The sequence below is a fragment of the Alosa sapidissima genome, chromosome 24, assembly GCF_018492685.1.
Source record: "Alosa sapidissima isolate fAloSap1 chromosome 24, fAloSap1.pri, whole genome shotgun sequence".
NCBI lineage: Eukaryota > Metazoa > Chordata > Actinopteri > Clupeiformes > Clupeidae > Alosa > Alosa sapidissima.
This window is the reverse complement of record NC_055980.1, coordinates 4,506,879-4,528,154: the sequence shown is the minus strand read 5'-3', so window position 1 is coordinate 4,528,154 and position 21,276 is coordinate 4,506,879. Positions and strand designations below refer to the sequence as shown.

The following is a 21,276-nucleotide window of genomic DNA, read 5'->3' as shown; positions in this document are numbered from 1 at the left end:
AATACATTTAGCAAATAGTTTATAAATGGAATAAAGCTCCTTAAAAATTAGCACGGAGGTCTGATGTGAATGACAGCTAGCTGAACCAATAAGACGACATAATTTCCATTAGAATTAACTTAGCTTGGCTGTTAGCCTGGTCGGGACTAGGCTAGGTGCAGAGAATAAATCCCCATGGTAACTTATGTGCCATCTCTTTTGTGAAACCAAGTCAAGGCTAAATTCATCCAGGATAACCTAAAAATCCCAGCTTAATCTAGGTTTTGTGAAATACCCCTCAGCTCGGTGGCACTTACAGTTGCCCATACAGGCAACCACACAGCCACAGTTGAGGAGGAGTGAGCATCCCTTGCTGGCATCTTCCAGATCTGTCCAATATGGCACCCAGACTTTGGTTCTGTCATTCCATTCTCAGCCCCACTCACTGGGGTCTGGAATCTCTGGTGTTTTGGAGAGGGACTGCTTCCAGACAAAAGCTGCAGTGTGCAGGGCACGCTTTCCATGCTGGAATAAGGCATGATGGGTCAGGGGGATTGAATCCAGGGATTTGAGCCCATGAGTGAAAAGAAGCTTCCGGGTTTGATTGACTGACTCGACACCGCAGTACTTACTATACATGAGTACAGTCCAGCATTTGAGAACTTGCATGTGCACTGATTCCAGTGTATGGCTGGTTGGGTCTTGGTGATCAGAATGAGGGTGTTGGTGTGAACGCGTGGAAGAGGGGCAGTGCTTGGCTTTTTTGAGGTCCCAGCATTTCTGAGATGTGCTCAGCTCTGAGAGGCCTAACTCCTGGAACAGATTGATGACCTTCCTCTTCCTGACATGGTGACAATGCTTCTAGGTCAGTAGGTTTGTTGCTCAGGACTGGCTATTCAAACTTTTTGCCAACTTAAAAAAAGCTTAACTCATGTCACACTGTTCACCAACAGCAACATCCATCTTCTTTGTTTTCAAGTAGCAGGGAATTCAAGCCAAACCGTTGCAACTCTGCCATCAATCATTATGTTAAGCGCGCCTAACGACTCTATACACGATTTAATTGGCCTGATAGAAGTTTAATTTTTCGAGCTCACAACAAGCCAACGAAGAGTTGCTAGACTAGCCGCTAGGTTGCGTCTAGATTTCTAGGCTACTAAAATGTAATATTGATCCTTAACATGGTGAAAAGCCTAATATAACTTTTTACTGTGGCATAGTTCGGAAGTTGTGTTTATATAAGGCCTCAACAATGGTCCTTTTGGTCACAACATGTGATTTTTGACACTGTAGTGATAGTGACCTGTCCAATCAACAAAGAAAAGCATAGGCCTACTCTACCTTGGAGGTAAAAAATATGGGTCTAGGGACTTGAATATTTCAATGTGACTTTTTCAGAGATATTGACAGTTTATGAGCTAAATATGACTATGATACTACATGGAAATGGACATAAAATAAGAAGAACATATCAAAATTGGATTCCTTGAATCAAACAAAGTAGAGAAAATACATTATACAACAATTTAAGACAAAAGGAAGCTGAGATATAACCTTTTCTCTTTTCGGCGGGGGCCATTTTGGATTTTATGGATAACTGCCACTAGGGGGGCTACCCCAACTTGTATCCATGGATTTTTGAAAACCTAAGGCCTATACCTAACACCCTGCCAAAAATCAAAAACTTATCCAGAAGTGCGAGAAGTTCATGAATTGCATCCTAGCTATAATGTCCACAGTGGAATTTGAAGTACTAGCTGAGCTAGTTGAAATTTGTAGTGAGTCAAAAGTGGTTTAATTTGTCTGTAGTGAGTCAAAAGTGGTTTAATGTTGCTTATGAATAATGGTGTAGGAACTTCCTATCTTCGTAATATTTGATACATTGATTAGCTGAGACTCGTACTGTATATGCATTAATAAAAGGAAAATCATAACTGGATGCTTTTGTTTTACAGTGTTGAGAAATAACGGAATACATGGAACTGGGGTTATGTATTTCAAATTCAAAATGTAGGTAACTATTTAAATACAGTTACAAATTAAATTGGGTGGTATTCAGAATAGTTACACTGATCAATTTAAGGGATTACATTTTAAATAGTTATAACATGTAGGCCAAGGCTTTTCAAACTGAAATATTATTTTTTAAACAAACCATGTGACCATGTATCTCAGGTGGCTTTTCCCTTTCTGTTTATATTGATAGACTAAATGAAAAACCTCTGGGAATGTAAAATTAGGTTTGTTGCAGACCAATAGGGCCTATCCAGCCAGCATATTTTGGGCCAGCATGTGTATATATATATAAGTATATATACTCTTTTGATCCCGTGAGGGAAATTTGGTCTCTGCATTTATCCCAATCCATGAATCAGTGAAACACACACAGCACAGTGTACACACAGTGAGGTGAAGCACACACTAACCCGGAGCAGTGAGCAGCCTGAGCCTGCTACTACTGCTCAAGGGCACCAGACGAGGTCAGATGGACATGTGCAGATGGGAGGGTGCGAGTTGTGGTGAACTCCTGCAGCAGTAGCATAGTGCGAGATCATCTCAACACATTTTAACATACAAATTGTACAAATAGACTCTAATAGCGATAGGCATTCCTTTTATTATGATAAGCACAACGCATCCCAGTACGCATCAAGAACAGGCATTAGAGGAGAATTCCGGTGTGATTTTGACCTAAAGTTTCTTTTTTAATTTTTTTTTTTTATTGCAAACACTATTGACATTTCAGAAAATGCAACACTACAACGACATGCACAAGAATACTACATCGGACAAACAGATGTACATTACACAAACACATACTGTAACTTAACAAGACATCACATTGACATGGCTTATTAACACACATAACATTAATAACAGAAAGGCTAAGGGTGATTTGCGTCCAGGATGATTATAGATATGATTATCAGGGATGAAATTGATGACTGGAATGACAAGAAGGGGGGCTGCGGATGGTAGCTCTGAGAGTGTGAATGAGGTGGTGTTGGGATGGGGGTGTGGGTGGGGGGGTAAGGGGTAGTGAGTGTGTGAGGATGGATGTATGTGTGTGAGTGTGTGTGTGTGTGTGTGCATATGTGTAAGGTTGGCTTGCTGTTGGGCCAGGAGGAGAGAAGCTGGAACACAGAGAGGGAGGGTTTCAGAGGGGAGGAGTTGTAATTATTCTGTTAAAGATGAGTGTAATAATAAGAATAACTGATTGCCTGACTGATTGACAACCTGGGCACCCATTAATGGCCACAGTTCCACCCAGCCCCGGCAGTTATGGCGATGAGCTGACAGAGAGGAGGACCTGCGTGCCACCCATCCCCTCAGGCCCCCATCATATGCACACGTCCCCCACTACCACGACCAACCACACCTCGCCCCCAGACCTCCATCCAACACGCCACTGTTGACCTAAATATGTATGTGAATGGCTAGGTTGAGAGCTCTATCTAGTGTGTAGTGGGCATGCATGGTGAATATCTGTCAGGATTTCCCCATGCACACCACACTTACCCTGTGTAAGATGTATGCCTCCTCTGTAATGTGTGCATTAAAATAAGTGAGGCATGCAGATAGACACCTGATGAGGTATCTACCTGCACTCCACCCTTACCCTAGCCTGTTTTGTGGTTTTGTTTATGTTTTATAAATGTCACCTAATATGTAGTGCAATTAAAAGAGAGTAAGCGTGCTGTGTGCTTCCAGGACAAGGCATGTGCATGAGCGTATGAGGAGGGTGCACAACGGGGGCCCAGGGCCAATAAATAACCCACAGGACCCAACCAATGCCAAACCCACACAGCGACCCGCCAGGACCGAGTCTCCCAAGCCATCCAATGGGGCCCCGGCATAATAACGATGAGAGAGGCAGAGAGAGTGAAATTAGAAAAGTTATCAGAGATGTAAATAAAAGGGGGAGGGGAAAAAGGGGATGCTATTTATTTGCTATTAATAATAATAATAATAATAATAATAATAATAATAATAATAATAATAATAATAATAACAATAATAGTTCCAGCTACCATCCCCTGCCCAGTGTTCGAGGATATGTGTATCTGTTGATGAAGTGTGTTGGTGTGGAGATGGATCTCAGGCAAAGAGGGTCAGGACTGTAGGTATAAAGGAGTACCGAGGAGAGGTTGTATCCTGAGTATTGATTACGTTTGTAGTTGATAGGTTTTCTAATGATACATAGTGTGTTAACAAGTTTTTCCAATGAGTGATGTGAACATTGTTCCTAGATTTCCAGTTTATGAGGATTAAAGTTTCTTAAAACATGATAGTACGGGCGTAGACGTAGACGGACTCTGGTGTAACTCGGGAAGTATCCTGAATACGTGATTGGCTAGCTTTGTTTTGTGTTTTGTAAATCATGCCCAGACACTAAAAGGAGTGCGGCTGTGAATCATGGGCAGACGAGTCTTTAAGATATCAGAAAAGTACTTGTACTTCATGATTTATGCACTGATCATCCATGAATGTCCTGGATTACAACTGTTCAGTAACATTTTATTTTAACCCAGATATTTTTTATCGGCAGAGGAAGAACCTTAATGCGGAAATAATCACACAAACAGTTTGTTGCCGAACTACAATTCCCAGACTGCACGATACTCCAGCGGGTGTCCAATCCAAAGTGCAGAGTTCATGGTTGCAGGATGCACAGATAGGTGAAAATTGACAGTTAAGTTTTTCAGAAGTTCCTAGCTGTTAATCATCAGGTCAATTTTCTCCGCAGGTAAGATTACTTATTATCGTTTTGGCTACATAGTGAAAACAAGAGCTAAAATAAAGTCTTTTGATCGGCAGGATACGTCGAATAGCAGCAAACTGATCGTAGCCTATGCCTTTCAGGTGGTTTGGAGTTTTTAGTCTCCGTCTCAGTGCAAGGATGGCCGAAGGGTCTCAGAGAACCGAAGAATTGCCAGAGGACGTCATGTCTGATGATTGCATGAGTTCTTACACTCACGTCTACAGTCCAGACCTTTTGAAGTCAGTACACACACACACACACACACACGAGAGTGAGTGATGCATATCTGCAAATGTACATCTACAAATGGTTGCAGATCATATCTTGATTAACATGATTGTGTGGGTTTCTTTGCAGAGATCAGGTTGCTTTTATCACCGGAGGTGGCTCTGGCATTGGATTCCGAATAGCTGAAGTCTTCATGAGGTACCACCTGTGACGTGTCTAATAGTATTCACTCACATGCTTTTAACACAACCTTTCACCTCAATTGTTATCATGTTTAATACTCCCCTGCCCAGTGATGGATGTTATCTGTCAACCCTCCCAGGGTCCTTTACCCTGGTGCATACAGAATACAGTTTTTAAACTGTATTCTATCGTTTACAGTTATTTAATTACATGCAATGCATATATATATATTTCAATATCTTGCTTTGCCTATAATATAAAACATTTTGATACAAACATTGAATGTAGGCCTAAATAACTGATAACTGAGTATATAAACTCTCCTTTGTCAGCTATCTCTGCTGTTATTCACCGCCACTTACTATAACATTTGACCTCTGACTTCAGGCATGGGTGTGATGTAGTGATTGCTAGCCGAAATCTACAACGTCTAACTGAGGTGACTGCAACTCTTTTTCAGTGGATTTTCAGTCATTTCAGTGGATGACCAATATAAAAAGAAAATGTGTGTGTATTTATATGTATGCAGGCCGCAGAGAAATTAACTAAAGCAACTGGTCGGAGATGTCTCCCTTTGGCAATAGATGTTAGGCAGCCGGAGACCATTAACACAGCCATAGATCGAACTTTGGAGGAGCTGGGTCGTATCGACATACTCATCAACAGTAAGAAACACCTCCACACTGTCATTCGTATATAAACATAATGGGCTTGTTTTGATCAAAACAAATGAGCTCTGACCTTTAACCTATTTTACACACACACACACACACACACACACACACACGCACACACACACACATAGAGAGAGAGAGAGAGAGAGAGAGAGACACACACACTCACGCACAGACACACACCATCCGTCTCTATTCACACCCATGCAAGCTAAATCTCTTCCTACCTTGTTGTGTATTACCTGTATCTGATAGTGCATGTAACCAAAACAATTTGTTTTAGTCAATTTTGTCTGATGTAGATGTTCATAACATCAAGGTTTTTGTGGTTAGATGCTGCCGGTAACTTCCTATGTCCTGCCTCCTCTTTGTCATTCAACGCCTTCAAGACAGTATTGGAGATCGACACCATGGGCACTTTCAATGCCAGCAAAGTGGTCTATGAGAAGTGGTTTAAGGTAAAATGGTCTTATTGCCCATTAATGATCACTGTGAACATTAGCTAACTGAATTAGAAAAACTGAAACTGAATTAGAAAACTGAATTTACCAGACAGTTTTGAACTGTGAATGTATGGATGGCAAAAGTTGTAGTTATTACATTACATTTAGCAGACACTTCTTGACCAAAGTGACTTACATATGTCAGCTATATTACAAGGGATCACATTGTCCCCGGAGCAACTCGGGGTTAAGTGCCTTGCTCAAGGGCACAACGGTGGAAGCCAGGAATTGAACCGACAACTTTCAGGCTACTGCACACAAGCCCAGCTCTTTAACCACTACGCTACCACCGCCCCTGTAGTAGTCATGTAGTCATGCATTTAGATGAATATCATAGATGGTCGTGTGAATAGAGCTGATATTTTGTTTGACTAATTGCAGGATCATGGAGGTTCTATTGTAAACATTTCTGCCACTCTTGGATACAAGGGTCAGGCTCTCCAGGTGCATGCTGGGTCAGCAAAAGCAGCCAATGGTGAGTTTAGAATTCCTGTACGCATACGCATGAGTGGAATTAAGGCCATGTGGGTGCCTTTCTGATGAAACAGGAAAGCCAGATATACTGTGCTACCACCCCACTCCTTGTTGAGACCTTGACAGCAAGGAATGGCCAGGTTTTGAAACGCCATAGTGCCGAGTATTTTTACTCATCCTTGTCACCATTTCTTGCTTTTCTTTGTGAGCTTTCATGTCAAGGCAATGTATTATTTCAATTCAATCTAGTATTAAAGAATAAGTAAAATACCCTCCACCTAAAGCAGTTATGAAGTTAGGGTGTTCTAATCTCTAGCTTTTATGGACAATTCAGAAGATTTTAGGACACATAATTGCTTACATGCAAAGCTCCCAATCTTTCAAAAACAAATTCTCATTCCTCCCTTCTCTGTTTTAGATGCCATGACCAAGCACCTGGCTGTGGAGTGGGGCCCCAGTGGCGTGCGCGTGAACACTGTGGCACCAGGACCTATCTCAGGCACCGAGGGCTACCGCAGACTGGGTGAGGGGACTCTGTCTAGTGCATACACTTGTATGTACACTGTCGGGGCATCGGGTTAGCATTGGGGTCGTCTGAATGATTTAGCATTCTGTGCAGTAGTTTAGCATTCTGTGTTATGGTATCTATTTTGGAACTATTTTGTTTCTTAAAAAGCTCAAATATGTAGAACCCTTATCATGATCTCCAATAACAGTACGCCCTCTAACCTCCCACTTTCCCTCTCTACTATTCCGTCTTCTCCTCGTCTTCCTTCTCTGCTGGTCTTGTTTCCCCTCTTCCTGTTCCTCTTCCTCTTAGGTGGTCCTCATGCTGAGAATGCTGGTGCTTTCAGCAGCATCCCCCTGCAGCGTGCAGGGAACAAGACAGAGATGGCCCACGCAGTACTCTTCCTCTCCAGCAGGGCGGCGTCCTACATCACAGGCAGCGTATTGGTGGCTGATGGCGGAGCGTGGCTGACGTCGCCCAATGATGTACACCGTCTGCTGGGTATACTCTCCTCTCGCTCTGCTAAACTCTGACAGACGACACTCAGGTGTGTGTGTGAGGTGTGCCAGTGTGTGTGTGTGATAAATGTTGTGCCATTCAGATGTTGTGCGTTACCTGCACCCAAAAGTTTAACACTTTTTGGTGTGTGGTTCTGTCTGCCTTAGTGTGTGTGTATATGTGTGTGTGTGTGTGTTAAAGTGAGTGTCAGTCTGCATGCTCACTTGTCTGATTGTTACTTGTTACTGATCGACTGAAGAAACAAATAACAGCTTATCCTAACTGCAGTGTCCACACTAAAGCTGTTAAATATGCTCTTCTGTTGAGTCATATTTGTCTTTTAAAATAGCCAAACAATGTGAGCAACAGAAAGAAAATAGGAACGGGGGTCTGACAAACGTTCTGCTCCAAACGCCACTGCACAGCACGGGACTGTGTCGCATAACCTCCTGTTAGGACATTCCAATTGAAAACAATGTAATTTAAATCACATGCAGATAGGATATGGTCTGAGATTGTAAAAATAGTCGAATCAAATACTATTCATTATCTTTCTTAATTTCTGCATGGATTTGAGAACCAGTGTGTGAGTTTTCCCTGCATGTATTTTCACCTATATTACTATAATAGAGGGGATCAAATTTGTATTATTTCATACTGATGAAATGAACCATTCATGACAGCTACATGAGGAGATGGCGGACATAACTGGAGTGAACAGGAATGCATACAACAGTGTGAGTAAAAGGAGAGAGGCAAGCGCGGAAGAGGGACGTGAAAGTGACTGGACAGGCGAGCACAGCAGAGCATAGCAGAGGACTATGGTTGGAAACAGAAATATTAGAATGGAGTAGAATCAATGAGAACGAACCAGAACCGGGATGGGGTACCATACCACAACTTCTTTCTTTTCATTATGCAATTTAGTCTATAGGCCAACAGATATCATATGCAGTTGGTTTTATTGTAGTGTAATGCATTGAAAATGTAATAGAATCAATAGCTTTATAAACATTTTTGACAACCAAATATTTCTTCACCTATGTAAATGTCTGTAAATATATTTGAAATGGGATAATCTACTAGCGAGATGATATCAGAATATCCAAGATGACAAATGGCATGTTCATGTCAGTACTGGCACCTTTTCTTGTCCAGTTCAAGCACTGAATGATATCCAACTCTACAGAGGACTGACATTTATAGGAGGACTTGATGGAGCAGAATTTAGAGACAAGGAGGGGAGTGAGTAGAATTGTCTAAAGTAGAAATGTGTAGTGATTCCACCACCAATTTCTGTTTCAGGATTCTGGTCCTCTGAAATGAAGAGAGATAGGAAGTAATGCCTTCCATCATCCTCAGAAGAACAAGATGAACAACTGTCTCACACACAGCAGCATTCCATCATATCAACTAGTAATCATGCTAATGTTTGTTGTACCTTGTCTTCCAAAGGTATATGCACATCTAGGGACTGACAAGCTACAAGTTGCCCTTGGACTATATGGCGCTTTTTGTTCATCATTTGCTAGCTTGTGTGTCTTCTCTTTCACATATTCAAATTTTCAATGTTTCTTGAAAAAATGTTTTTTTGTTAAACCATGAAACACTAAACAAATCTAATTTCTTATTTGTTGTCAATGTATCCATAATTTATTTTTGACCACATTTTACATTTAATGAAACCACGTGAGGGCGCAATAGTATCAAAAAGTAAAGCAATATGCTGCTGTTTACCGTAACCTTAGCCCACACATAGGCATACCCTGCTGCCAGTATCCAACATCAACTGAATAGTCTTTGTGGTGTTCTAAAAAAGCGAATTAGAAATAGCCTTCAGTAGGCCAATGTGTTTTTCTCGCCAAGAAATAAAAATGATGCTGGCTCTGGACTTGGCCTTGTTTAGAGAAGCGCGTGCTTTTGACAGCTAGTAGGGTAATTTTAAATAGGCGATAATATGCCTAACGTTACTGTCTCGTTCCTTTGCATACTGTCCTTACTCTTGCTGTGCCCATAACTAAGTCATTTTCTTGACGCTTTTGGTTAATATCGGCAGACTGCGGCGTACTCGCTGCGCTTGCGTGCTCACTGTTGACGTCGCTGTGTATGCGGTATGAGGATGGCAGAGGTTGCATTGGTTGCTGATGCGAGCGCAATCTGCCAGTTGTGACATTATCGCTTGAAATACAAATGGCACCACCCATAACGAATAATCTGGGAATCATAATTTCATCATATCAATCAACTTTAACGTCTATGAAACAATAACGTGATGATGATGAAGGAACGCTCATGGGGTTATAGCTAACAGCTAACCAGCACAGGTGGATGATTCGTGGAATTCTTCTTGGACTCGGGCAGCCTTGACGGGGAAAAAACAAAGCAATAACCCATCGTTAACATTTTCAATTGGAGAGTCGTGAGGATTGGCATGGTATTACCTCTGGAACTAACGTTAACACAAGGATTTTGTATTCTCGGTTGGCGGTGGTAGACGTGACCAACGGATGGGCCAGCTAGCCCCCTCAGCTTGCCCCGTTTTCAAGGGAGGGATGCTTATATCTTTTAGCCTGTTAGCCATATGTCGACGCTGTTAGAGCTACTAATCCAAGGCTTGTCTACCAGCAACACAATCTGTCACTCAACGATCTAGCTAATAATTCTTACTATGGCGGCCACTTAGCTATCCGCTGCAGTTTTGAATGAGCTGCAAACGGTAATTCATATCATTTTTTTTAATCAGACATTTTTCGAAGAAGCCACCTCCAGACCGAATAAACCCGTTAGCTAGCAAGGTGGGCTACCGGGTGTAGGCAGTGGTGTTAGCCCACTCAGATAACACTAGCTGGTTGGATAGTGTAAAATATTTAATAACGATATGTTTCAAAAAAACATGTTAGCAAATTAAGCATTTGGTTTTTGGCAATGCTTGTCTTAAGTGTTGAATGGAAAGGTCCTTAGAAGAAGTGTACATTTCATTTTAATTTCTGTCCTCGTTAGCTCGTATTTGCTAGGTGTATGTTTATAATGTCATAGCCTACACCTATGGTGTCATAAGTAGTTCACGGTGTTTGATATTGTGATGTTATCTGTAGATTAAGACAGATAATTTTCACACTGGAAACAATAATACATTAGATTTATCATATCGGTTTACCCTCTGTAGCAGCCGTCGGACAGAACGATGGTGTTTTCTAGATGACATAAAATTAAACTTATATTCTTTTTATTTGGCTGCTCTTACTTGTAATGGTGAAATCTGTGCTTTGAATAGGAGCAATAGTATTTTTTCCTCATACATACACAACCCCGGATAGACATAGCCTAGCCACCTGATTTTTGTTTGTGTGATAAAGAAACCTCTGTCAGAGAGGGTTAAAGCGGAGCTTTGGCTCTATGGAATAGAACGTAGAACACAGGCATAAGCCCTGTAGTTTTCGACAACTTGACACTATTAGAAAACATATCTCGTCGTAGTTGCTTATTTTGTAATCCACCTTAATGATCTCGGGATTTGGTTGTGGATAAACGCGCCTTTGAAGGGGCTTTAGTTAACTAGATTAATTCTCAGCCTGTAAACATAGACGTGGAAGTCAATCGCCTTATCGTGAATTTCGCCGCACTTTTGCATGGTGGATGTCTGTGTTGCCTTTCCCCTCCCCATAGCCGTCCTTGGACACTTTTGTCTTGTGTATTTGAAAGAGAGGTTCAACTATGGATCTCAGCAAGCAACGGCTTGCAGGCTGCGTTTTTTAGCACTCCTTGTGGCGGACAAACATGGAACAGATTTTGATGTCCAGTCCTGGAAGCCACACTGACTGGGATGGAGATCAGAGTAGCCTCGGGTTCATGCTTCTGGATTCAAATGATCCTGTAACGCCATGCGGAAATGAGGAGACAGATAAGCGGCAACTTCGTTTTGAGGAGGGAGACAGGAATGTCATGTCTCTCAGCCTGGGAGAGATATTCTCTGAAAATGCCTTAAATTTAGATGACCTGTTCCGGACTCCCCAGTATTCTGGTGTAGAGCAGGTATTCCCATGGGAGCAAGATGCAGAGCCCCCTGCCTCACATTGGGAAAGCCAGCTCTCTTGTTCCCAGAACATACCACCAAGTGAGCATGGCGAGCACCTTGAGGAGAGTGCCAGCCCCTGTTCCAACGCCAGCCCAGCCATCACAAGCAGTGTCCAACAATGGGCCGAGGATGCCACAGACATCCTTGAGAGCCCACGCGTGTGCACAGTCTCGCTCATCGCCGGCGACTCCACAGGTGATGTGGAACAGGAGCAAGGTGTGGACACACACACACACACACCTTTGTGTCCGCAGACACTTATACACACTTCAGCTCAGGACCCACAACACGTTTACACCCCCGAGGAGCATACATTGACACACAGGACTCCGCAGCTTGATCACACACTCACAGGTGTGTGTTTGGAGCCCACAGCTCCCCCAAATCAAACAAGTACTCCTCTTGTGTGTGAGGAGGTGGATCTACTGCGTGTTTGCTCAGAGCAGCATACACCTCAGTTCTCACTTGAGGAGGATGCTTTTCAGCAAACACAACAGACTTTTGCATCCGAAAACATGACGGAATCAGAAATATGTCAACAAACCCATGGAAGCTCAGATGGAGACATTATGCTTTGTGAAGGTGGGATTGAACTCCTGGTACAGACTAAGGCTGACATATCTCATCACACAGAGACAGAAGGAACAAATGCTCTCACACTGTTATCCTCACCAACAAATGCTCTCACACTGTTATCCTCACCTGAAGAGGAAATTGTGACGGACCAGACTTCACACAGTAACATTTTGAACGTACCGACTGATGGAGATCTTGGGTGTGAACTTGCAACTCAGCAGTTGTGTAAAGGTGATCATTTGTCTGTATTGATTACAGAGATACACACATCTGAACACTTACTTGAGGACACAGTTCAACAAGTCCTTCCCGAACAGACACATAAAGAGGAAGCATCACTGGATAACAAACCTGTGGAAGAAATGCCTGAATCTGTTTTAAAAGGCATCATTTTGATTGAAGGAGACCTGCTGTCTGAAGCAGTTTCTGAATACACAACTGAGACTGAATTGCATGAACAAGTTGGTCAACATGCAGAAGAAATTTGTGAAGGCGATGTGTTGTCTAACGAGACGCCAGACAAAAGCATATCTGAAAATTCAGCAGAGAAACACATAAAGCAAAAGGATGCTCTATCTGAATTTACTTCCAAGCCAGAATCATATCAGCACCTTCATGAAGGAATTATAGCTGAACACACACCTGAAGAAGACATTTTGCCTGGATGGATATTTGAGGTAAATCCGTCTGAGACAGAAATGTCTAAACCCTTGGCTGAAAGAGTCGATTTGTCTGAGCTCCTGCTTGAGTCTGAAGCATATCGACACACACTTGAAGTAGACATGTCTTCTGAACATGTCCCCGGGGCAGAGACATCTGAAGACTCTGTTCAGCACACCCCAAATGAAGATGCTTCAGCTGTGATGGATCTTCAGCACATACTTCTAGCAGATGGTTTTCCTGAACAAACAGAAGTGGTTGATGTCTTTCCCAAGGATGTCATCGAAGCAGGCAGCTCACCTAATTCTTCCAGTATTGCTGAGATAAATCCCTCAGAGGAGAGAGGCACACTTGACTTTGAAGACTCCGATACCGTACCAACAATTTTGGATGAAAACACACAGAGACACATATTCAGCCTAGAAAATATTGAAGATGACATACTTGCTTCTGCAAACTCTGAAAGCATAGAGGACACGACCACACTCCAACTTAACAATTTAGATACCACGGACTCCCCAGAAGTTGACAATTCAAGCAAATCACCGGAATTCAACGCACAAAACCTGGGCGATACAGACATCTTAAATCTTGAAAACTCACAAACAAATGGCACTGACAGGACAGACACGCTCTCACCTGAGATCTCACACAACACTGAAGACCCATGCATCACACACACTTTGAATATTGAAGTAGCAGATGACTCACACACATTCAGTACTAACCCCCCAGATAATTTACACACTCCTGACGCTGAGAACACATCTGAACTGGACACCACTTGCCCTGACCAACAGTTTGTGGAGGGGTGTGACTCTTGTGTTGAACCGATGAGTGACGGCATCAGCACACAGCCTCAGGAAAAATCGTGCACGCTAAACCCACCAGAGTCTAGCAGTGAAAACACACCTGCATCTGACAGCTGTCCTCATCAGTCAGGATCTATCAGTGTGTGTGCTGTGGACCAGAACGCCACTCTCACACCAGGTGGCCTCCCCCTCCTCACCTGTGCAGGTAACCAGCTGAGTGACATGGGTGGAGCCCTGGGGGAGGCCTGCTCAGCCAATCAGACACCAGCTCAGTTAGAAGGGCACCAGGGGGAGGGAGAGGCTCTCACACTCACCCAGGCGAGTCCTGAGCAGGTAACTCAAGCCCAGCGCCATGGCAGCTCACCAGCGGAGGGAACTACACAGCAGTTGATGGAGGTGAAGGACGTGCTGCTTTTACCCGAATATGGGAGCCTGGACCCTGATCCGCTGGCCAGCGTGGAAGTTCCGAGTCCCGGGCCCATCACTGTAGCCATGGCGTCCATGGAGCCCCTGAGAGCCGTTTTCCAGGCGCTGGACCAGGATGGAGATGGATTTGTACGCATGGAGGAGTTCCTGGAGTTTGCTGCTGCATATGGAGCTGAACAGGTGCGTACATGTATTTATGGGTGTACACATGGGTGTTTGTCCAGTTGATTGTGTTGGTGGGGACTTTTTCCATGATTGGAGGTTAACAGTATTTTCTTATCAGCTGGTTTGAATGCAGGAAGTTAGCTCATAAAAATCATCTTGTGTGGGTGAGGGGAAGTAAGGGGGCATGGAATCAGAGTTTTTTGTTCTATTTTTAAGGAGAGGTAGTTGTTTTTTTTAGACATTTTGTGTTATTTTTTGAGCCCACAACAACTAATGCTGAAGGTGTCCCTTCAAATGAAACAGCTGCTGCTGCGCAGTGCACATTAGCTTGCCTGTATCAGCTGACATCGGAAGTGGGACTCCATGGAACAGAGATAACCTAATGCTTTTCCATCCAGCTATGATTCCTAATCAAATACAGTGGCACTCAGTGTTAAAAGCTTAAGACACAAGCTTTCCCAGAGTAGCAAGGACACAATAAAGGGCTTATGCAAGGTTTGTGTGTGTGTGTTTGTGGTGAACACAACCTCTTTTATCTGGCAGAGGAGTTAAAACTCTCATCCAAACCTGTTCCTAGCTAACAGAACAGTTACCTTTTACATGTAAATGACCAACCATTTGTGTGTGCTCCATTTTCTCTCTCTCTCTCTCTCTCTCTCTCTCTATTTTCAGTGCTTTTCTTACTTTGTCATGGCTTCCAGGCTCTCCCTCTGTGTTTGTGTGTGTGTGTGCGTGTGTTTCCACTGGTCACAATACACCCAGGGAAATCCAATCCCACAGATACTCCACAGCTCCTGTTTTATTATTCAGACCTCAGAGACTCAAAACCCACACACACAGTCCCTCCCTCACTCACTCCCTCCCTCTTTCTCCCTCTTTCTTCCTCCTGCTCTTCTAACCCAGCCCATCTATGTTTTTGTTTCTTTCTTACTATTACTTCTCTCTCTCTTTCTTTCTCTCTCTCTCTCTCTCTCTCTCTCACACTCTCTCTCTCTCTCTCTCTCTCTCCTCTCTCTGTTTCATCTCTCTCTGTACACCTATCACAGTTAGTTAATTTTTCAGCATTCAGCGCATCATCCACAGAGAATGGCCCGTCTGCTTTGCCATTTAGCCAATTTGAGCTGTCTGCTTTAATTGTTAGTTGGAAAGCTAATTAGCATTAATGCTGGCTGATGTGCCAGGCCGCATAATTGTGGTGCAAGGCGACATAATAGTGATAATTTGCGAGGGCGAACTGTCAGACATTCTGACAGTCAGGTTTGGTTCATTGTTGTGAATCATCACCTGCCATATTCACTATAATAGGACCTTCGTTTTGAATTCGTTGGTTATTTTCTGCACAGCCACTGTCAGTGCTTCATATGTATTTGGTGGAACTGCAGTTGCCCTTGTTTCTGCATAGCAATGTATTCTTCATCTCTGTGCACTTGCCAGCAGGCTCCCTTGCTCTGCTACTCTCCGACACCAGGCTAGCTTCTCTAAGGGTGAGGGCTAGCTTCTGCAGGCCAGTTGGTTGCAGTGTTTCTTAGCACACCGTCTACTTGGCTGATCCATATTCTGTTTTGCTGATGAACTGATTGTTGTTGTTCGCTGTAGCCAGTTACATAAGTGGTCAGCAGTTAGCCTGGCCGAGGAGCTGCTCAGTGCTGGACTGACTGCAGAGGGATGTTTATTTACATGGGGGGCTGGGGTGGCTGAGCACGGAGTGGGACTGGCTGCACCTGCTGTCCCAGGCTCTCCATTTTGGAGTGTGCGTGTGAGGGAGAGAGAGAGGAAGAAGTGAAATTATTACTCTTGAATATTTGAGGTGATACGCCAATATCAGAATGCTGAGATCACTGTAGGAAATGACACATCAACACGCGCGCGCACACACACACACACACTCGCAAAGAAAGCTGTCATCTGGTTGATGTTAAGTTTATGACTTCCAGGGAGATTAGAAGTTCTCCCACTCCACCCTCATGCTGTGATCGTGTCGTGTGTCTGTGTGTGTTTCTGTGTGTGTGGGTGTGTGTGTGTCTTCGGTGTCAGACAGAGAAATAGAGAGCGTAATGCACCACTGTAGAGGTTTGGGTGTGTTGGTAGAATTATTGCCTGTCTTGCCTCTGATGTAACAGTGTGCACTACTACACACACACACACATTCATAGATGCACACTGATCACGAGGACATTCCCTTTCTGAACTCTCTGGCTCCTTTAGACCCACACCTCAGTGTCTGATGTGGCTATATCGCCAGACATGGAGACAGATACTGGACAAGTCCTAAGTTAAAGGCCAGCCCGATGTAACCTGCCCCAACCTTGTGATACCATATGACAGTCTGTCTTATCAGTGGTTTTATAGCCATCGCTGGCCTCATAACCGTTATGTAAGCAGAGTGAGCTGCTGAGATCATATGAATTGGATCTAACTGTGTTTCTGCATGTGAACTAAACACACAGATAGAGATGGGTTTCTCATTTGGATACACTTTCTGTGCATTCATGCCATACCAGTGGGTTATTAACTGATTGGATGAGATTTTCTTGTCATTCTAGAAGTCTGCAGGGGTTCATTTGTGGTTTCTCTGACTGTTTCACCATCGAAGCAAATTGAAACAGGATGCGTGAACACTTAGCATAATGGAAGATCGAAGAGACTTTCAGCACTGATTTATCATTGGTTGCATTTAGTTGAACCTTAGAACTCATCATTAGCATAGCGGTCTTGCAGTGTGTTGGCAGATGAAGTAGAACTTGGAGGGTTGTAATTTTATTTTAGTTTTTTACCACAGAAAAACTTTATTCATATAATTAAATTTCACCATTTTTCTCATTCTCCTTCCCACCAGTGTCTTTTCATTATTATTATTATTATTATTATTATTATTATTATTATTACAGATCATTTTTATCTGGATTTGAAAGCATTCAAAGTACCTGAATGCTACCTCTGTCTAACTGGTAATGTATGACCTGGGAGGACATCTAGTCAGGATGTTTCTCAAATCAATTATGGCCAATCGCTGCACTGGCCATGTGCCCTGACTGGTGTTCCTGCTCTAACCGAGCACAGCTGATTCCACTGATTTAATGCTTTGGAACAGGCTGCGTGTGTGCACTGTGCACGTACGTGTGCATGTGTCCATATATTAGTGAGTGTATGGTTTCGATGTGCTATGTCAACCAGGATCAGACTAAATTAAAGATAATGTTCACCTCTTCACCTCTGTCGCGGTTGTTTCTCCGCGATTCTGTAATGTTTAGAATGAGCAGCTACCTGTAATAAACCTTGGCTCAGATAGATAAGCTGCTCCCTCATGCCATCTACATAATGGCTCTCCTAGTGTGCCATCGTGGGGATGACATTCAGGTTAGATAATATAGGTAAGGTAAGGTCACTTTTATTTATATAGCGCATTTTTGTATGCACAGAGTGCAACCCAAAGTGCTTCACACACAAGACATTAACACATAAGACAAAAATGCCGGACAGAGCGGCGTAGTCGCCAGCGTACCTGTGACACCAAGACCTAAACAAACAAATTTACAAAATAACAAATGACACACACGACAGGAGATGCCAAACGGAGCAGCGTAATCGCCAGCGTACCCATGACACCAAGACATACAAGACAGACAACAAAGTAAATAATAAAATAAATAAATAATAAGACATTTTTTAAAAGAAAATTTCATGTTAACTTAGTCCAATTGGTTGCATCTAACCTAATCTAAGGGCGATGATGATGATGGTGGCGCACAGCTGTGTCTTTAGGCCTATAACAGACCAACCCGGAGGATGTAGCGTTACTGGCAGTCTGGGGAGCACTGGGAGCATAGAACAGTCTGAAGTCATGGGCCATCCTGCAGATCAGCAGCTCGGTGGACGTCGCTGTCATCAAATGCATATAGAAAAGCCTGCAGTCACTTTCACATGCCTTATTCAGTGATGCCCTATTTTCCATTCATGATGTTGGGATTTCAGGTGATCTATATAAGGCTGGCCTAGTCAGCACTCGCTCTAGATGATCAGAACAATTCAAAGCCATTCCAGGTCAGACTTACATCCTTTCAAGGAGATCCATATTAAGGCCATAAATGTAGACCTCAAAGGACCTGAACCAAAAGGCCTAATCTGGCTGCAGCTCTCCTGTTGGCACTGTCTGTCTATCTACCCCATTAGCTGTTAGCCATGCAGGTCCATGATCTCGTACAATGGAGCTCTTCCAGTTGGGCCATGCCAGTACTGGACGATGTGCCCCCAGGGGCTGATACAGGCACCAAGAGATTAGGCTAATGCTTGGCTTGCTGGTTGCATTCAGCGAAGGGGATGGACTGAAAGCATCACAGAGAACAAGTCCAGCGCAGCGGAGTGCGGAACCATAGCGTTGTGGCCTGTTTGGAATGGTGGGCATCCCAGATGTAAGATGTGAGCTCAGGGCTGGATACTGACCAGCTCTCTCCAGCCCAACAGCAAGGCTAAATGGGGAATGATTGGTTGTTACTAGTGACCGGATTACCAAACCTTGAGAATTAAATAAATCCCCTAAATGCTTTGTGCTCAGCCAAGCGATGGCTAATTGTATTCATTATGCAGTAAACACTCTGCCTAGTTATGGCTACGCATGTGTCTTGGTGTGTGTCCGTCGGAATGTTTTTTTTTTTTGTCGGACTCATTTGAATGTTTGACTCCATTTCTGATCCGAGCTGGGATGCAAATTCTGACCAGGAAGCTGAACAGGAAGGAATTAAGCTAGGAGGACTGGCCTGGCAGGGGGAGGAGAGTGATGGTCAGGATAGTGGCCGTGGTGACTGCTCATTATTAGCAGCCCCAGTGGCGCCTTTTGAGGTTCGTCTCCTTGCTTTGGCTCCTCTTTCCTCTGCTCAGTGAGCCTGACGGTGGAACACAGAGATGACGTGATACTAGGTGGCGGAGGGGGGAGTCTAGGCAGTAAAGAAGCCTAATGTCATGGGATGGTACTTTTATGAGTCCTCTTAAAAGCATTCAGCGATTTTGTTCTTGTCTTGTGGCAAGTTTGGCCCAGTGGTAAAAAGTGTTGTCCTGCAATATATAAACCAGTCTCAGCCAGACCACAACAGAAGACCCAAAGTGTCTACTGCAGACGTGATGCCCCCTCACACTACAATAGGCTTCCACTTCACCTAACACTCAATGTCCACCAACCCTCATTGCCCAGGCATTCTCCCCCCTCTCTCTTTCTCTCTCGTGGTCTCTGTCTCTCTCTCACTCTCTCTGTCTGTCTGTCTCTCTCTCATTCACAGTTTTGCCCCCTGGTTTTAGGTCAAAGCCCCAATAATCCTCACTGGAATGTCCAAATTTCCCCTTTGTGTTTCTAAGAGAGAGAGAGAGAGTTCATAAAAGCTCTTTCCCTCTCTTGGAGTGGGGTTTTCCGTGGTGAAGGCTGGTGTGTGTGTGCGTGTGTGTGTGTAAGAGAGAGAGAGAGTGAGTGAATTCCCCCCACTGAGGTGGACACAAAGCCTGTCTGAGAGGGTCAGGTCAACCACACACACACACACACACACACACACACACACACACACACACACACACACACAGCTCTAAACACATTCACACACGCCCACGCAAACACACACTGACATTTTATCACTAACCACAGAGCACTGCACTGCATCGTCTATCTTCACACCTGATGTGTCACTTTCCAGTGTGTTTTCTGAGTCTGCTGTCACATTTGTGTGTGTGTGTGTGTTGGCGGGGATGGGGGGTTAATATTTGAGTGTTTTAGCTTTTCACACCAGCAGTCAATTCTAAATGTCACAGAACATCCTAACTAGCCTTACTCTCAGCTGGAAAGAGGCTTGCATTGTAACACAGACAGACAGACAGACACACACACACACACACACACTTGCATGTTTGTGTTAGGGCCATTTTTAAATGGTAAAAGTCCTCAGAGAAGAAAAGCAAGTTAACAAAAAAGGTGTGTGTGTGATACAGAGTGTGTGTGTGTGAGAGAGTGTGAGTGTGTAGGCTAGCTCTTGTCCGGGTAGCCTGATACCATAGCCACACACAGTATCCCTCCACACCAAATTATCTGTTGCTAGGTTACAAGGCACATGCGTATCAGTGGTGTAACTGATTCTATCTGTCCGAGGGCAGCTGGAAAGGTATTTCTCTGCGTGTGTGTGTCTACGTGTGTGTGTGTGTGTGTGTGTGTCTATGTGTGTGTGTCTGTGTCTGAAGAGGTCATAGCAGGTTTATAACTTACGAGGTTGGATTTGTTCCTGGTAAATATAACAGAGCTGTACGAGCCACAGTGCGTACAGCAGAAGATCTCCTATTGCACACAATAAAAACACTGTTTACTCATCTCTCTCTCTCTCTCTCTCTCTCTCTCTCTCTCTCTCTCTCTCTCTCTCTCTCTCTCTCTCTCTCTCTCTCTCTCTCTCTCTCTCTCTCTCTCTCTGGTAATGTGATTTGTTGTGTGCTTACAGCTCTGATTTCATCTGTCTGTCTGTGAAAGAAGTGGTGTGTGTTACAACTGATGCCATAATTACATCAGATAATATAATTATTCTCAGAGAACATTGCAGGCTTTGTTTTTAACAATATAATGAAAGTGGACAACACGTCTGACGGTTGGCGCAAACACCCATGAAGTGGGTGCTCTTATCTTGGGTGACAGAGGTAGCAGGTAGCAGGTAGAGATCTCTTTTTCACAGGAGTCTTTGAAGTGTTACTACAGGCAGCGATGTGACTACAAGTGTATTATGACTAACTGTT

The 21,276-nt window shown here is 43.6% G+C and overlaps 2 protein-coding genes across 5 annotated transcripts in view; both read left to right on the top strand.

Moving 5' to 3' along the window:
* The first annotated feature begins 4,595 nt into the window (after nt 1-4,595).
* Nucleotides 4,596-9,439, top strand: decr2 (2,4-dienoyl CoA reductase 2, peroxisomal). 3 transcript variants are annotated; one of them, XR_006027031.1, is made up of 11 exons: nt 4,596-4,726; nt 4,843-4,980; nt 5,099-5,167; nt 5,540-5,591; nt 5,682-5,817; nt 6,160-6,284; nt 6,711-6,804; nt 7,222-7,326; nt 7,624-7,858; nt 8,493-8,546; nt 9,115-9,439. XR_006027031.1 is itself a non-coding variant. In XM_042082219.1 (10 exons), the coding sequence occupies exons 2-10, from the start codon at nt 4,880-4,882 to the stop codon at nt 9,150-9,152; spliced, it is 909 nt and encodes a 302-aa protein (XP_041938153.1). In that variant the 5' UTR covers nt 4,596-4,726; nt 4,843-4,879; the 3' UTR covers nt 9,153-9,439. The 3 variants fall into 3 exon arrangements, 2 of the variants coding, with proteins under 2 accessions (XP_041938153.1, XP_041938154.1); XM_042082219.1 differs by lacking the exon at nt 8,493-8,546 and having other exon boundaries at nt 7,624-7,812; XM_042082220.1 differs by lacking the exon at nt 8,493-8,546.
* A 500-nt stretch (nt 9,440-9,939) lies between these two features.
* Nucleotides 9,940-21,276, top strand: part of rab11fip3 (RAB11 family interacting protein 3 (class II)) — a 29,460-nt gene continuing 18,123 nt past the window's right edge. Inside the window, exon 1 of one of the 2 annotated variants that reach the window (XM_042082208.1) lies at nt 9,940-14,538. In XM_042082208.1, the coding sequence (XP_041938142.1) occupies nt 11,587-14,538 (2,952 nt within the window). In that variant the 5' untranslated portion in view covers nt 9,940-11,586. The remainder of the gene's footprint in view (nt 14,539-21,276) is intronic. The other variant, XM_042082209.1, reaches the window with a different exon arrangement.

Excerpts from the sequence above, each read along its gene's own strand:
- decr2 (XM_042082219.1), top strand. The coding sequence starts at position 4,880 with ATGGCCGAAGGGTCTCAGAGAACCGAAGAATTGCCAGAGGACGTCATG. Across the intron at positions 5,818-6,159 it reads TATCGACATACTCATCAACA|ATGCTGCCGGTAACTTCCTA; the intron begins GTAAGAAACACC and ends TTTTGTGGTTAG. Across the intron at positions 7,813-9,114 it reads TGATGTACACCGTCTGCTGG|GATTCTGGTCCTCTGAAATG; the intron begins GTATACTCTCCT and ends TTTCTGTTTCAG.